This window comes from Saccopteryx leptura, chromosome 7, assembly GCF_036850995.1.
Source record: "Saccopteryx leptura isolate mSacLep1 chromosome 7, mSacLep1_pri_phased_curated, whole genome shotgun sequence".
Lineage (NCBI taxonomy): Eukaryota > Metazoa > Chordata > Mammalia > Chiroptera > Emballonuridae > Saccopteryx > Saccopteryx leptura.
This window is the reverse complement of record NC_089509.1, coordinates 115,480,832-115,498,715: the sequence shown is the minus strand read 5'-3', so window position 1 is coordinate 115,498,715 and position 17,884 is coordinate 115,480,832. Positions and strand designations below refer to the sequence as shown.

The following is a 17,884-nucleotide window of genomic DNA, read 5'->3' as shown; positions in this document are numbered from 1 at the left end:
CATGTTACCACTGTTTTTAATGTGGTAAGTGAAACAACGCACTATTCTAGAACACAAAGCGGGCAGACAGGGTCCCCCATGTCCTCAGGAGTCGTTGCCTGAGGATGTCGTCTGGGTCTGTCCCAGAGATAACTGCCCTTCCCAGCTGAGCTCGGAGGAGACACCACCGACAGCTGGCCAGGCCCTCAGCTGATGTTTGAGGACGGCGTCCAGAGGGGCCCGGCCTTCCACCACCTGGCCATTCGGCGCTCTCCCTCAGAGCACGTGCCCTTCTCTGGCGAGGGCACCAGAGGAGGGAGAAGACAGCCGAGGGGGCGGCGTTCAGCACTATTTCTGCCGGGCCTCCACCTGACATAGTCCCCTGGGCACATCCAGGGTTAGGAACAATGCCTCATAGTTGCCAGTAGCAACCACTCAGAAAGGCATCTTTGGACTGGAACTAAGTCTCGTGCTGTTACGATTAGGATAACTCAACTCCGCTCTAACTCAGTTTACGAACTGTTCTGAGTACCCAATTACCCGCCACACATCCCAATTGCCAGAGACCTTCGAGGGTGCTGTGACCGTGGCTCAGAACCTCCGCCGGAAGCAGGAAGACAAACCCTGCCTTCCAGCAGGCTGAGTTCCCTGTTCACGGGCAAACGCACCACGGAGCCATCCTGCGGTTGGTGGTGGCACAAACTAGAGGACACGGGGATGCAGGCACCGGGGACAGAGCCCATGGACCTCAGCTCTGTCACCATCTACTCCTCCTGCCACCTCAGTCACCTGGCTTCTAGAATCCCACCTTCATCTGAGAAAGGGGGACAGCGAGCTCTGCTGTGAGCAGGAGAGCCCCGGAAGTGCCCCGGCCCTCCTGCCACACTAATGCCCCCTCCCTGGCACCTGCCCAGCCCAGCCCATTGTCCCCAGGGGACGAGAGCCCGCCTCACCTCTCTTTCCCTTCACGAGCTCAGGGTCCAGCAGCACGACACCATCTGCACCGAAGACAGAGAACAGTGAGGGGAGGGGATGAAAGAGACCAGAGGCCTCCCCCATGGATAGAGGGTTTTAAGTGCACCTGGAGGCTGCGTTCCTTATAGGGAAAGGAAGCACAGAGGAAACATAGTCGCCTCAATTTCCACTCCCCAGAGGTACTGTCAAGATACTGGTAGAGAATTTTTTCCAGCTTTAAAAAATGAGATTCTGCCTGACCAGGTGGTGGCACAGTGGATAGAGTGTCGGACTGGGACGCAGGGGACCCAGGTTCGAATCGAAACCCTGAGGTCGCCGCCAGCTTGAGTGCGGGCTCATCCGGCTTGAGCGCAGGCTCACCAGCTTGAGCCCAAAGGTCACTCACTGGCTTGAGCAAGGGGTCACTGGCTCTGCTGCAGTCTCCCCCGCCCCCTGTCAAGGCACATATGAGAAATCAGTGAACAACTAGGGAGCTGCAACAAAGAATTGATGCTTCTCATCTCTCTCCCTTCCTGTCTGCCCTTATCTGTCCCTCTCTCTGACTGTTCTCTCTCTCTCTCTCTCTCTCTCTCTGTGTGTCAAAAAAAAAAAAAAATGAGATCCTACTATACATACTACTCAGTTAATAGCTTTCCTCACTCAACTACATGTATTTCTCTCTCTCTCTCTCTGTCTCACCACACACACACACACACACACACACACACACACACACTATGTACTCATCAATTCAATGGCTACATATTGCTCCAAAGAATGAAGGTAGCCTAAAATTTTTATTTCTAACTCTGTCCATTATAATTAATGCTGCGGTGAGCGTCCTCCTAGCTAAGTCTCCCTTTGTCCCCGTGGCAGAGCTGGACCGGGCTGATAACATTCTGCCAAATGACCTCCCAGGGAGGGTTTTGCTGAGAGACACTCATCTTCAGAACCTAAAAATGTCTGCTTTGTACACTCCGTTTTTTTTTAATAACTATATGAGTTGAAATAATTATAGAATCACAAAAAGTGGCAAAGATAGTACAGGGAGGTCCCTGGGCATCCCAGTGGTTACATCTTAGCTAATTACAGTACACTATCACAACCAGGAAGCTGACATGGACAGTGTGCACGGTTCTATGTCACTCCCTCTCCTGCGGACGCTTGTGTGACCGCTGCTGCTATCTGGGGACAGCACTGCTCCCTCACGCTCCCCCGCGGGCTCTCCCTGTAGAATCACATTCCACCCCCCTTAGTCCCAGCTAACTGCTCATCAAGTGGCCCGTTTCTATCATTGTCTCAATTCGAGGATGTGACATAACTAGAACCATACGGTCTATGGCTTTTCCCAGGCGGCCTCATGCCCTGGAGGTCCGTCTGCAGGCTGCTGTGTGTGTGCCGGTGTTCCTTCTTTCTTACTGCTGAGGGGAGTCTCACGGTGTGGCCGGGCCACGGGTCGTTGAACCTTATTTACCCGTGGAGAGACGGTTTGGTTCTTTCCACTTTGGAGCTGTTACAAATAGAACCGGCATGAACAAACACGCGTAGGTCTTCGTGTGGACACAGTTTCCATTTCTCCGGGATAAATCAATGCCCGGGAGTGCAGTTACTGGGTCATGGGGTAGATGTATGTGTCATTTTTTACGAAACTGCCAAACTATAAACGATCTCTGGAGTGGCTGTCGCCTCTCGCATCCCCACCAGCAGTGCCTGAGGGACCCTGTGTCTCTGCATCTGCCCCAGCATTGGCTGTTGTATCTTTAGTCTTAGCCATCCTGACAGCCATATAATGACACTGCATTGTGTTTTTCATTTGTACTTCTCAAACGACCAACGATGTCAAACATTTATCCGTGTGTTCACTTGCCATCCGTACGTCTTCCTGGATGAAACACCTCTTCGTGTCTTTTATCTATTTTCTAGCTGGGTTTTGTTTTTCTTCTTTACTGTGAATTTTGAGTGTTCTTTATATACTCTGGACATCAGTCCTTTGTCTCTCCCACGCTCTTTAAAATTGTTCCCAGTCAGACAGCGGCACCTCACTAATGTTTTAATTTTGCATTTCTTTGGTTAGATTATTAGCAAAGCCAATTTTTAAAAATACAAAATGGGGCCTGACCTGTGGTGGCGCAGTGGATAAAGCGTTGACCTGGAAATGCTGAGGTCGCTGGTTCGAAACCCTGGGCTTGCCTGGTCAAGGCACATATGGGAGTTGATGCTTCCAGCTCCTCCCCCCTTCTCTCTCTCTGTGTCTCTCTCCTCTCTCTCTCTCCCTCTCTTTCTCCTCTCTAAAAATGAATAAATAAAATAAAAAATTAAAATTAAAATTAAAAAAAATAAAACTCTATAAGGACTGAAGATAGCATTTTAAAAATACAAAATGGGCCCTGGTGGTAGTACCTCGGCCCAGCATGTGGAAGTCCATGCTGGGTTCGATTCCCGGCCAGGGCACACAGGAGAAGAACCCATCTGCTTCTCCACCCTTCCTCCCTCCTTTCTTTCTTCTTTTTTTAAAATTTTTATTTATTTATTTATTTATTTTATTATTTATTCATTTCAGAGATGAGAGACAGAGAGAGAGAGAGAGAGAGAGAGAGGGAGAGAAGGTGGGGAGGAGCAGGAAGCATCATCTCCCATATGTGCCTTGACCAGGCAAGACCAGGGTTTCAAACCAGTGACCTCAGCATTCCAGGTAGAGGATTTATCCACTGTGCCACCACAGGTCAGGCCCTCTTTTATTTCTGTCTCTCTCTTTCCCTCCTGCAGCCAAGGCCCCATTGGAGCAAAGTTGGCCCGGGTGCTGAGGACGGCTCCATGGCCTTGGCCTCAGGCAGTAGAATGGCTCCAGTTGCAACGGAGCAACACCCCAGATGGGCAGAGCATCGCCCCTTGGTGGGCATGCTGGGTGGATCCCAGCCGGATGCATGCAGGAGTCTGTCTCTCTGCCTCCCTGCTTTTCACTTCAGAAAAATATAAAAAATATATATATATATTTAAAACGAACAGTTGTCTGATGACTTAAAGGAAAACCAATGTGAAAGTTTCACTCGAACCTCAACTTACCCACGGGCTCCACTTGTTCCACATGGTCTATATAGTCCCTCTTTCCCAGGTAGATGGTCACCTGTGGAAGGAACAGGTGTGGATTCTAAATGGCCAAAGAACACGAGGAAGGCATTGATCCTAAGCATCAGCACCAACCAAAACCTTTCAGAACAGGAGACCCCTGGGTCTGCAGCCCGCTCAGCGCCTCCTCCCCGATGCGTGGCTGGGGGCAGGGACGATGGATTGCAGACACGGTGTGCTCTTTCCTCCTCCTGCATCGGCTCCAGGGAGGTCCTCCCTCCCCTTTGGATGGACGCTGTTCTCTCCACCTTTACCCATCAAGCCCAGATCTGATATCCCATCAGTTAAACTAGTTAAATTAACTGGTAATATCTGAGTGGTAAGTTATGTCTATGCAAATGAGGCTTTTCCCACCCAACTGCATGTTAAGCCTTTAATTTCTAGCTGTGAATGAAAGGTTTCCCCTCCTTGTTAAAAGAATTTCTGGACCGAGCAGAGAGCCGGGTGTTCTGGAGGAATCTCGGCAATCCTACCAGGTGAGCTTCTGTACAGGTAAACCTGGACCCGTGCTCTGAGGAGCGGGGATGGGCGGAGCTGGGAGTGGGGGTGGGTGGAGCTGGGAGTGGGGATGGGCGGAGCTGGGAGTGGGGGTGGGTGGAGCTGGGAGTGGGGATGGGCGGAGCTGGGAGTGGGGATGGGCGGAGCTGGGAGTGGGGGTGGGCGGAGCTGGGAGTGGGGATGGGCGGAGCTGGGAGTGGGGGTGGGTGGAGCTGGGTGCAGGGAAGATGCACCTGGGCCCTCACCCTGAACGTTTTCACGCCCCTGACAGCAAAGTCCTCTCCCCAACCCCTTTGTGGGACAGACAGCACAGGTTGGTTCACCGCCACTCATCACTTTAACCTGTGAAACTATGAGCGCCTTGATGGTAAGAATTCTGTGTTTTTTATAAAGTTTTTACTGATTTTAGAAAGAGGAAAAGAGAGAGTGAGGGAGGGAGGGAGGGAAGAAGAGAGAAACATCTATTTGTTGTTCCACCCTCCATGCATTTATTGGTTGATTCTTGCATGTTCCCTGACCAGGGATCGAACCTACCACCTTGGTGTATCAGGACAATGCTCTAACCGACTGAGCTACCTGTCCAGGGCCAAATTCTGATTTTCAGCCATCACAGTACCTACGACGGCACCCGCTACGCAACAGGAATTCAGCCAGCATTTGCTAAATGCCCCAGTGACTGTGTGCACTCTGGCTGGCCCCCTTTCTCCCAAAGCCTCTTAAATTCGTATGTTTTATTGGTGAACTCCCCAAATCATTTTTGGTGGCACTGAATCATCTCCGAGATCTATGCCCTCCCATCACATGTCCTGGAGCCAATCCCTGTGCCTTAGGTTATTTGTATGATAGGTGTGGGAGCACCTTCAGAATCACACAGCCAGGTGAGCAGATGGGGGGTGGGAGACTGGCCCACCGGTGGGGGGTGTTTCTGGGCAAAACAATTGGGTGTATACAAAGCCCGGAGCCGAAAGGATGCTTTCATCTGCCGGTGAATGGTCACCAAATGGCGATGCAGGCTGTTGCCAGAGAGGGTCCTAGGGGGACCTGACCCTAAAGAACATGTCCAGCTGGATGGAAGACCTGCACGCAGATGGCATTCAGAGTGTCTGCCATGTACCAGGAACCGAGCCAAGCACTGTGGCCACATTATTTCATTCCATCCTCACGACCCCTCTGTAAGATAGGAATTGCCCCTGTCTTATAGAGCAGAACACCGGCACTGTGATCACCGGAGCAGCTCAGCGGAGACCACACTGGCGAGGCTGGACCGGAAGCCGGCCAGGCAGCTGATGTGGTTGGGAGTGGGAAGGAGTGAGGAGTGAGCAGGCTGGGGGGGGGGGGGGGGGGACGACGATGACAAGGCAAGTGACAGGAGCGAGAGTTCTCTTCCTTTTCACGCTCTGGTTGTGAAGGAAGGTGAGCTAGAAGGGGGACAGGGCTCAGGGGAGAGGGTGGTGGTGTGTTTAAGGTACATGAGGTCGGGCCTCGTTGTGACGCTCGGGCGAAGTCCCGGTAGCGAGGGAGAGGCTGCAGATACAGCCCAGAAGGGAGGCGGGTGGTGGCGGACCCTAAGGAGGGGTGGACCGCGGGACTCAGGGTGTGAGCAGCATGGACCTCAGACGGGAGCAAAGGCAGCTCTTCCGCAGCAGTTGGACGGGGAGGGAAAGGAAAGAGGAGAGAAATTGGGCTAAATGTGAGACAGCAGTGGCCTGCTGTGAGCCACGCAAGAGCCACAAGTCCCTCCTTCCTGGAGAGAAGTCACTAACGGTGGCAGGGTCCACCATCCCCCATGTGGTCCTGCGCTAAGAGCAGGACAGCCCTAGAGAATGATTCTTGATTGGCTGGATCCGATTATGACCATCCTCCAATTCCTTTGGCTCAGGATGGCTCGGGGAAGGCATGTGACCCAGTTTTGAACAATAAGATATGAAAGAATTCTGCTAAAGGGCTGCTGGGAAAATATTTCCTCACTCATAAAAAGAGACCCCCAGGGGCTCTGGCTGGGTAGCTAAGTTAGTAACAGTGTCTTCCTAATAGGCCAAGGTTGTAGGTTCAATCCCCAGTCAGGGCACATATAAGAATTGACCAATGATGCATAAGTAAGTGGAACAACAAGTCGATGTTTCTCTCTCTTTTTTTCTCTCTCTCTCTTCCTCTCCTTCTCTAAAATCAGTCAATAAATTTGTTTTAAAAAGTTAAAAATAAGAGCCTAACTGGGCAGTGGCGCAGTGGATAGAGCGTCGGACTGGGATGCAGAAGACCCAGGTTTGAGACCCTGAGGTCGCCAGCTTGAGTGAGGGCTCATCTGGTTTGAGCAAAAGCTCACCAGCTTGAGCCCAAGGTTGCTGGCTCGAGCAAGGGGTTACTCGGTCTGCTGAAGGCCCGCGGTCAAGGCATATATGAGAAAGCAATCAATGAACAGCTAAGGTGTTGCAACAAAAAACTAATGATTGATGCTTCTCATCTCTCCGTTCCTGTCTGTCTGTCCCTGTCTATCCCTCTCTCTGACTCTCTCTCTGTCTCTGTAAAAAAAAAAAAAAAAAAAAGTTAAAAAAAGAGAGAGAGAGAGGAAGGGAGAGAGAGAGACCCAGAAGTAACAGCCTCTTTCTTCTTCTGGAAAGAAGTGAGGGTGAGACACCCGGAGCTGGGGCAGCCACTTTGTTACCAGCTGAGGGAAGAAGACCACAGGGAAGGGAGAGTGGAGAGGATCAGAGAAACGGCCCCTGAGCCCTGGCACTCCATGCCGGGACCCAGGCAAAGGTTACAGTTGGAATGATCCTAATCTGTGAGGCGTTAATTGATGAATTATTTTTTATCTCTTAATACAAAAAATATCTAAATTTCTTGGCTCCGAGAATGTATATCTAGACATGAAGAAGAAAAAAGTGGAAACATGATAGGGCCCAACAGGAGTGGTCTTTCCATCCTTTTCCGCCGGAAGTCAGGTTAAAGCGTGCTGGAAAGGCACAAGTTGCAAAAGAGTCTGGAGAATGAGAGGTTGGGGGCACCGTACTTGCCCCTCCAGGGAATCAGAGTACCTGATGGAAGTGGTGGAGCTCCTCAGCCAGGAGAGGAGAAGGTAGAGAGAGACTGCAGAGCCTGCTTCTCTCGTGCGACACCATAAAGATCAGAGAGTTTTCTGCGTGGCCCAGTATAGGCTTTAGAGTCAATGAGAAGAATGATCTAGATCACACTCTCCAGTATGATAGCCGCTAGTTACTGGGCCAATATGGTAGCCGTTGGTTACAGGTGGCGACTGGACACTTGAAAATGTCCAATATGGTAGCTGCTAGTTACAGGGCCAATACGGTAGCCACTAGTTACAGTGGTGACTGGACACTTGAAATATGGCCATTCCAACTGACACGTGCTATGAATGTAGAGTCCACACCAGAAAATGAATGTAAAATATGTTATCAATAATCTTTATGCTATTTACGTGTTAAAATGATAGTTTTTTTGGGGGGATATATTGAATTAAATAAAATGAATTCCACCTGTTTCTTCTTACTTTGTAAATGTGGCTATTAAAAAATTTTAAATTAGAAATGTAGCTTGTATTGATGGCGCTGAATTAGATGGTTGGCTTTAAGAAACCATCAAGCCTGACCAGGCCATGGCGCAGTGGATAGAGCATTGGACTGGGATGCAGAAGGACCCAGGTTCGAGACCCCGGGGTTGCCAGCTTGAGTGCGGGCTCATCTGGCTTGAGCAAAAAACAAGCTCACTAGCATGGACCCAAGGTCACTGGCTCGAGCGGGGGGTTACTCAGTCTGCTGAAGGCCCGTGGTCATGGCACATATGAGAAAGCAATCAATGAACAACTACGGTGTCACAACGAAAAACTGACGGTTGATGTTTCTCATCTCTCTCCGTTCCTGTCTGTCCTTGTCTATCCCTCTATCTGACTCTCTCTCTGTCCCTGTAAAAAAAAAAGAAGCCATCAAATGGAACAAGGAGACCCTGTCCCCGGAGGACCCTCCCTGATCTCCCAGGCTAGGACATTCATGGGCACATTTAGATCATCTCATGTGTGTGATCATCTGATGGAGCCAAGAGTAGCAATATCTCTGCCGAGTATGCAGTTGGCCAGGATCGTGGTGGCCAGGCGGCCGCAGGGCAGTACAGTGGCAAGCTGGGCCTGTCCCCTTACCCAGCGGCCCTGAAGGCCCAGTGAGGCTGAGAGCACAGCTCGGGCAGGTGCACAGGAGGTCACTGCCTCATTAGGGCTCCCCCGGCAGGAGGTGCGATGACAGACAGAGGGCCAAGCGAGTGACAGACATCAACAAAACAGTGTGGAAATAGTAAGCTGCGGGTTCAGGGCTGCCTAGGAAAAGAAGTAAAATTGCGAGTGAGGCCGGTGGGGGATGAGAGGTTAGAAGAAAATTAAGGGTCTCAGTACGAAAAGTGTTGCTGCAATTGAAGAGAAGGTGTATTTCTGCAATTCACTTATTCTTTCATATCCCATTTATGACACATCTCAGGCAGAGACGCAAACAGACAGAGCTGCCCTCAACCTCACAGGTGCTGATCATATCTACTCTTGAAAAGGCTCCTTTAAAAAAACAAGCAACGAACTCTTCCACCAAGCTCCTCCCTTCTGTACCACTTACCGATTTGTCCCGGGAGGTCTTCTTGAAGATAACATAGTTTGGAGTAGACTTGCCCTTCACGTTGGCCGCCATCTTTCTTCCACCCTCGGATGCACGTCAGGTGTTTGAGGGCTGGGAGAGGTGAAATCAGTCCTAAACATAAAGTCGAGAACATTCTGGGTATCAATCCTACGCGTAAGATGCTGTACATCCACCTGACATTTTCTTCTACCTGCCTTGGAATCCACGTGTGATTAAGGTCTTTGTCTGGTTGGTACTGTGCTGCGGTGTGCTGCTTTTCACAAGCTGTGTTTTTATTTTATCAATAAGCCTCACACATATCTTAGTAAACCTCGCCAGAAAGTCCCCCTGGGTTCCAACAAGAAGGTTTTACTTTCTGACTAAAATTTGGTATCGTCACACTTAGGCTGACTTTAAAATTCTGTCATGGTAACAGAATTTCTCTTTCCCTTCCCTCCTTCCCTCCCTCTCTTCCTCCTTCCTTCCTTCCTTTCTTTTTCTTTCTTCTTTCCTTTACCTCTTACCCACCTTTCTTTCCTTCCTTCCTTCTTTCCTTTTATTTTTATTTTTTCAAATTATGAGGAAGTTGATTTAGAAAGTTACAGAGGTAGTAGAAGTGAGTCAGCCGGGCTGCATAGACTCAGGAAAACCAATTTCAGAAGCAAAAGAAGAACCCTTGGAGCTCAGGAGAGAGAGAGGCAAAGGTAACATGCGTTGGTGGGAAAAGAGGGGGAAGGGGAAGGGGAAGAGGAAGGGGTGGGCGTGCTCCCGAGATGGGAGCGCCTGCCGAGTTTCTGAGGCTTGTGTGAGGGTAGTCACATACCCTGTGCGATCAGCCAGATGGGCCTGGGAGGAGAAGGTCTCTGTGCGCTCCGGGGTGGCAGGCAGCCCTTGCTGTCTACCCAGATGACCCCAGCGAGGCCCTGGCTGACGTGTGTGGGGAATTTGTAGGGGATCTGGAGAGGGGGCCCAGCACCCACATCTCAATGTCTCGAAGCCAAATCCCATCTAAGGAGCAGAGAGGAAATTGGATTAGTGTCAGGATGGGCCAACTGGTCGTTTCAGCAGTTCTAGGCATTAGGCCAGGGTCCCCTTCCGGCTGGGCTCAGATGCAGGAGCCCTCACACCCTAGGGGGGAAGGCAGGGAGGGAGGGGCAATGGCTTAAGGAAAGCTACTTTTCATCTTAACCCTCTTTGGGTTCTGGAAATAGACTGATTATCCCTGCGAAGGACGGGATTTTCAAGTGCTCGACAAACTTGATTAAACTCAGTAGGCAGCTAACGCAACCTTGGGGGCAGGGATGTAAACAAAAAGGTCAAGGAGAAAGTCAACCTCAAGAGGAACCCTTCCGCTAGGCCAAACCAGACAGTCCCCTCTGCTCCCCCCACCCCCCACTGTCCTATTGATTAGGTCCGAGTCCTGTCAGTGCTCCCTGTGTCTCTGCCATCTGTTCATGGTTCACCGTGCCCCGTGCCCCTGCCCCCCGCCCCCGAGGCCACAGCAGACACACTGCTTTCCTGGACCACAATGTCCCCTGCTGTGTCTGACTGCACCATCAGTCTCCCTCCCAAGTCCCGCTCTGCACCCTCCTGCCCCCGGGATACAGGCACACCTCATTATAACACTCCCTGCCTCTCTGCGTGGTCCTGCGCCCCGGGGCTCACTGCTCTGTGCCTGAACAATCCTCTCCTTTCTCCACCCCACTGACACTGTCCAGCCTTCCGATTCCAGCTCGGGGGTCCAATCCTCAGGGGAACCTTCCCCGCCCCCCAGGACCAGGTTAGGGGCGCAGTGCACCTGACACTTGTGTGGGAGGTTAATTTCATGTCCGCCTTCGGCACTTGACTCTCAGCTCTATGGGAGGGAGGGGCAGGAACCCACGCCCGCTGCGTTTTCCTCACCTTGTATCCTGGTGCCCTGGACAACACCTGCTCCTGAGGACACCCTGGGAGTGAACGAAGGGCACTAACCCATTTATTCACCCTTGACCTGGCACCTAAGGATGAAGCAAGTCTAAGCAGAGAGCTTGTTTGGGCGCCAGCATCTATCAGAACACGCCGCTGGCTTCCCACCTACGTCTGGGTGACGCCCGCAGGGCCCTGCGTGACCTGGCTCCCCTGCCACCCCTGACATTACAGCTTACCACCCCATCCACGGAGCTCCTGTCCACTGGCCTCTTTGTTGTTCTTCAAACCGGCCTCCGGGCCTTTGCATCACCGTTTCCTCTTCCGGAACACTCATCCCACAGATAGCCCTTCATTCCTTTGGGTCTTGACTTCAGTGTCACCCTAGTCACCTGCATCCTATTTTATACCAACTCGTCCAGCAGTTCTATCCTCCACCCCGGCAGTCATTTTCTCCGTATCATCTAACGCACGAGACACTTTACTTTTAAAAAATGGTGTTTATTGTCTGTTACCCCCACTACCACATTACTAGAATATTAAGTTCCAGTAGTTTCGAGTTTTTCTCTTTTTAATTTTTTTTTTTTTTTACTTATCTCATCTCCAGCATCTAGAATAGGGATCTCATATCAATGAGTCTCGGATTGCAACGGTATAATAGCTGTCAATAGCTAACGTTGGGGGCATATTTAATTTATTTTTAGTTTTTACTTTTTTAGAGAGAGGGGAGAGAAAGAAAGGGAGGAAGGAGCAAGAAGCATCAACTCTTAGTAGTTGCTTCTCGTATGTGCTTTGACCCGGGCAGGCCTGGGGTTTTGAACCAGCGACTTCAGCATTCCAGGTCGGCACTCTATCCACTGTACCACCACAAGTCAGGCTTTTTTATTTTTAATTTCTAAGGGCAAAAAATTGTTTTTATGGAGGAATGCCAGCTAATACATGTAAAACAAATGATAAAATTAGAAAAACCTCATTTGACCACCGGATCGTCTTGATCAGGGGTCCCCAAACTTTTTACACAGGGGGCCAGTTCACTGTCCCTCAGACCGTTGGAGGGCCGGACTGTAAAAAAAACTATGAACAAATCCCTATGCACACTGCACATATCTTATTTTAAAGTAAAAAACAAAACGGGAACAAATACAATATTTAAAATAAAGGACAAGTAAATTTAAATCAACAAACTGACCAGTATTTCAATGGGAACTATGCTCCTCTCACTGACCACCAATGAAAGAGATGCCCCTTCCAGAAGTGCTGCGAGGGCCGGATACATGGCCTCAGGGGGCCGCATGTGGCCCGCGGGCCAGGCCGTAGTTTGGGGACCCCTGGTCTGATAATGCCTTTTTATTTTCTGTATTTCTGATGCTTTGACATGGGGGGCCTTGTTGCCGTGGGGTAAATGAGTGCATTTCAGATGCAAACTAACGAATCCTTGGCCTACACACCTCAACATCTCCTTGCCTCACTCTGAGCCAGGACTGCCCTGCCCTAACCGTCAGGGCCAGGGGATCAGGGCGCTGCAGACAGCCCCGCCCCCAGGGCTCTGCAGCGCCTCACGCTGGCCCCTCTACAGCCTGCCGGTCCTGCCCCACCAGTCCTTCATGTGGAAACCCCAAAGACTCTTGCCCGCGTTTCCCCCTCAATTCCTTCGCCTCCTGACCAACCCTGGTGCTTCCTCATGTGGCCCTGTATGGAGTGGCCGGCCCCCTCTTTTGGGGAATGGTAACAAACGATCTTTTCAATGGCTATTGTCCCCTGATCTGTTGGCCTCGCCAAGCCTTAATAACACTTAAACCAACATTTTAAATCACCGATGAAACTATTGACCATGACAAAAATTATTCATTGGTTTTCAAAACCACTAGGTGGCCTGGCCGGGTGGTGGCGCAGTGGATAAGAGCATAGGCCTGGGATGCTGAGGACCCAGGTTTGAGTTTGCCAGCTTGAGCACGGGCTCACCAGCTTGAGCACGGGGTCACTGGCTTGAGTGTGGGACCATAGATATGACCTCATGGCTGCTGGCTTGAGCCCAAAGGTCTCTGGCTTGAAGCCCAAGGTCACTGGCTTGAGCAAGAGGTCACTGGCTTGGCTGGAGTGCCCCCGTCCCCCTGTGTAATCACATATGAGAAAGCAATCAATGAACTACTAAGATGCTGCAACTATGAATTGATGCTTCTCATCTCTCTCCCTTCCTATCTGTCCCTGTCTGTCCCTCTCTCTCTTTCTCTCCCTCTCGCCAAAAAACAATCAAAAAACAAAAACCATTAGGTGAAGAGTTGATAGGAAAATGGCTGTCCCTATAGAACCAAGGGGATGCCATGTGGGTCCTGGGCTCATCGCAAGGGGCAAGCTTAACTGCACAATGGAGAACCAGGTATGGTCCATGGTCAACCTCAGTGTCACCAGTGGTGTCAACCAGATGTGAGGTATCACCTTGGGGTCACTGAATGCATGGAGCCTTTCGGCATGACTTGTAGTTTATGGGAAACACAAGGAGCAGAGGAACAAGCTCAGTGACAGCACAGGAGAGCGGCCAGGTGAACCCAGAGTAGCTGGTGTCTTTCACAAGGCAACGCCACAGACAAGGGATGTACGACACTGAAAGACAGTGAAGGGACTCGATACCAGATGCAATGTTTGCTCCCAGCTCGGAGGCTCAACTGCACAAACAGGATGTAGAAGACATTTTGGGTCATTGGGAGAATCCAGATATGATCTCAGGGACAGGCAAGATGGATGCATCTAGAATAGTAAAGTGAAGAACAAAGGTCAGGGGACGGTATGTGACGTATGATCAGATTTAACAACCACCAGGTTTACTCGTTTTCAGTCTACGTGGAACCCTTCCATCACTCCCAAAGCTCCCGGCTCCCTTTTTAGTCAACTTCTCCGCCAACGCCCCCCAACCTGAGGACAACACTGGTCTGCCTCCTGTCACTAGTTGTGCATTTTCTAGAATTGATTATGAACTTTAGGGTAGTCAAGTTGGAATAACACAATCAACACCCCAGTCAATACCGAGAGATTCGCAGTGAAGGTTTTGCTGCACGTGTTCATCTTGGTTGCTTTTACTTCCTTTTGGACCATTTGAAGTGTAAACTACAAGGATCACGACCCTTGACCCATAAATATTTCAGAGTGCAGCTGCCAAGTAGGACAAAGTGTCCCTCCCTTTAGAAAATAAAGATGATAGTAGATGGTAGCTTAGGAAAAACCATCCTTGGCCAAAAAACGAAACAAAACAAAACAAAAAACGTTCTCTTGCAATTCTTTTGAAAATTTACTGGTCTGTGAATTCTGAAAGTCTGGGCACCACGGGCTCTAGCAACATGCCCTGTGTTTCCTGTCCCGACACCAAGCCCAGTCCCGGCTTGTGGAAGTGTTCAGCTAAGAAGCTTATGGGCTTTGGAGTAAGGTTATCATCTCAGGGGTTTATTAGGGCACATGTGTGAAGAAAACTGGTCCACTCTGCTGACCATCAGCTACAGAATGGAAACCCTGCTCTTCAGCGCCTTAAGTTTTACTGAGGCACAGAGCACTCGAGACATTTCAGGCAACTGTATTTATAAAAAAGTGCCAGGGAACGGCGGCTTTCAAAAGCCACCTTAATTCCAATATACATATATTTCTTACTAGTCAACTGACCAGGAGAATGCAGGGCTGTTATGGGTTGGGCTGGCTTATACTTGAAATCATAAATGAAATCCGGCGGGTTCTCGAGGTGGGCAGAGACCCCCGGAGGGCATTTAGTCCACACCCCACCCCTGGCTTGGGTCTCTTCCACAATCGCCACCGGAAGTTGCTGAATGCTTCCAGGGATGGGCAATTCACAACCATCTTTCTTTGGAATGGCATAGAGTGTGAGAAAACGCTTTGTTAGGATGGGACCTGCCTCCTCTCTACCTCTCTCCATCGCTCTAAGGTCATCTCATCTCTTCCACAGGGTGACTCTGTCATAATTAGAACACAGGTGCTCATTCCTCATGGGCACTGAAACGCTGTCACCACCAGATGGACAGATTTCACATGTCCATCTCGAGGCACTGTGCCGAGAACAGCACGTGGTGCTCCAGGTGTCTGTGCCAAGGAGCATGTTGCACAAACAGCCCTGGACTGGAGTCCTGGACTCGGAGGCTTGCTGATGAGTACGCTGTGAGCCTGAGAGAGGGGCTGCGCCCCGTGCGATCTCCCATTCCTTCGCCCACAGCAGAGGGGCTCGCGACCAGCCTGCCGGGCTGGAGATGAAAGACGAAGGGCTGGGCAGAGGAGAGGGGGAGGGTCCTGATCAAGACTTCCCTACATCTTCTCTCCTTTTTGAGAGAGAGAGAGAGAGAAACCTCACTTGTCCTACTTATTTATGCAGTCACTGCTTACTCTGATCAAAACCTGCATCCTTGGCCTATCAGGATGATGCTCCAACCAACTGAGCTACTGGGCCAGGGTGCTCCCTTGTCCTCTCTGAGGTGAGGCTCATGTCTGTTTTAGGTGCTCCTTTACCTTCCGGCCAGGCCACATGCACACTGAGGGAGAGGAATGTTTCCATGGTAACGGAGCTGCTCCGACTACAAGAATTTGAAGTCTATCACAAATCAAGCTGCTTACTCCTGAAGTTGGCAAAATTAGGTAGATGCCTTTTCGTAGGAGAGGCCTGTGATGAACTGAATATTTGCGTCCCCTCCACGCAGCGTGACGGGATTTGGAGAATGGGCCTTTGGGAGGCAAGTAGGGTAAATGAGGTCATGAGGGTGGGGCCCTGATCTAATAGGACTAGTGTTCTTACCATGGGACACTCATTGTCTCCACTCTTCATGTGCACAAAGTCGTGTGAGCACACAAGGCAATGGCAGTGACCTGTATAAGCCAATCAGCCTCAGGATGAAACCTACATTTCTGCCCCTTGATTTCTGACTCCCTTCCAGCCTCCAGAAATGTGAGAAATAAATTTCTGTTGTTCTCACAACTTGGTCAGTGATATTTTGCTACAGCAGCCTAAGCTAAGTGGACCCATGCTTTTCCTCAGATAGATGAACTGCTCGAGGTCAAAAAAGTTTGGAAAAAGCTGACACTAATGCAGTATAAGAAATACTTTTTTGGCCCTGGCCGGTTGGCTCAGTGGTAGAGCGTCGGCCGGGCTTGCAGGAGTCCCGGGTTCTATTCTCGGCCAGAGCACACAGGACAGGCACCCATCTGCTTCTCCACCCCTCCCCCTCTCCTTCCTCTCTATCTCTCTCTTCCCCTCCCACAGCCGACGCTCCATTGGAGCAAGGTTGGCCCGGGCACTGAGGATGGCTCCGTGTCCTCTGCCTCAGGTGCTAGAATGGCTCTGGTTGCAGCAGAGCAACCCCCCAGATGGCAGAGCATCGCCCCCTGGTGGGCATGCCGGGTGATCCCGGTCGGGCGCATGTGGGAGTCTGTCTGACTGCCTCCCTGTTTCCAACTTCAGAAAAATACACAACCCCCCCCAAAAAAAAAAAAACCAAAAAAAAAAAAAGAAATACTTTTTTGTCAGCACTAAATAGAGGTGGTGGTTGTACAATACTGTGAATGCACTACTTGCCACTGAATTTCTTCCTTTTATTTATTTTTCTTTTTTTCATTTTTCCAAAGCTGGAAACGGGGAGGCAGTCAGACAGACTCCCGCATGCGCCCGACTGGGATCCATCTGGCATGCCCACCAGGGAGTGATGTTCTGCCCCTCTGGGGCATTGCTCTGTTGCAACCAGAGCCATTCTAGCACCCGAGGCAGAGGCCACAGAGCCATCCCCAGCGCCCGGGCCATCTTTGCTCCAATGGAGCCTCGGCTGCGGGAGGGGAAGAGAGAGACAGAGAGGAGGAGAGGGGGAGGGGTGGAGAAGCAGATAGGTGCTTCTCCTGTGTGCCCTGGCCAGGAATCGAACCCGGGACTCCTGCACGCCAGGCCGACGCTCTACCGCTGAGCCAACCGGCCAGGGCCTGAATTTCTTCCTTTTAAAATGGTTAACTTTGTGTGGCCCGGTGGGTAGGACATTGGACTAGAACAGGGGTCTCAAACTCGCGGCCCACGGGCCGCATGTGGCCCGCCGAACAATTTTGTGCGGCCCGCAGACTAATCCACGAAGTTCAAAATATTTTGGATAAAATTAAGTAAGCCTAGGGGCCTACTTGTATTTTTCATTTCTCTAGCATCCTAGCTAGATATTAGCTTAGTTAACAGCAGTTGTGATGCAAACTACAGTTTCTGGTCATTTTGTGACACTGAGTAAACTGCATGTACGATTGTGCTTGTTGTACTGATTTTTTTCTGTTTTCAACTGCAGTGAGAAAAGTGTTGTGTAACAGTTGCCTTTTGTAGACCTAGTGCGGCCCGCCGAACGGTTGTGATCTTGCTTTGCGGCCCACATGCTGAGTTGAGTTTGAGACCCCTGGACTAGAACATGGAGGACCCAGGCTCAAAACCCCAAGGTCGCTGGCTTGAGCACAGGCTCATCCAGCTTGAGAGCAGGCTCACCAGCTTGAGCGTGGGGCTCCTGGCTTGAGCATGGGATCATAGACATGACCCCATGGTTGCTGGCTTGAGCAAGGGGTCACTAGCTCTGATGTAGCCCCCCACCCCCGTCAAAACACATGTGAGAAAGCAATCAATGAACAACTAAGGTGCCGCAACAAAGAATCGATGCTTCTCGCCTGACCTGTGGTGGTGCAGTGGATAAAATGTCGACCTGGAAATGCTGAGGTCGCCGGTTCGAAGCCCTGGGCTTGCCTGGTCAGGGCACATATGGGAGTTGATGCTTCCAGCTCCTCCCCCCTCCTCTCTCTCTCCCTCTCTCTCT

General features: G+C 50.7%; 1 protein-coding gene across 2 annotated transcripts in view; it reads right to left on the bottom strand.

Annotated features, from left to right (window-relative positions):
* The window catches only part of SAG (S-antigen visual arrestin), a 32,702-nt gene extending 22,560 nt beyond the window's left edge, over window positions 1-10,142 (bottom strand). Inside the window, exons 1-4 of one of the 2 annotated variants that reach the window (XM_066346350.1) lie at window positions 9,991-10,142; window positions 9,168-9,299; window positions 3,997-4,057; window positions 933-977 (exon numbers count right to left, since the gene is read on the bottom strand). In XM_066346350.1, the coding sequence (XP_066202447.1) occupies window positions 933-977; window positions 3,997-4,057; window positions 9,168-9,239 (178 nt within the window). In that variant the 5' untranslated portion in view covers window positions 9,240-9,299; window positions 9,991-10,142. The remainder of the gene's footprint in view (window positions 1-932; window positions 978-3,996; window positions 4,058-9,167; window positions 9,300-9,990) is intronic. The other variant, XM_066346351.1, reaches the window with a different exon arrangement.
* Between the last annotated feature and the right edge of the window lie 7,742 nt (window positions 10,143-17,884).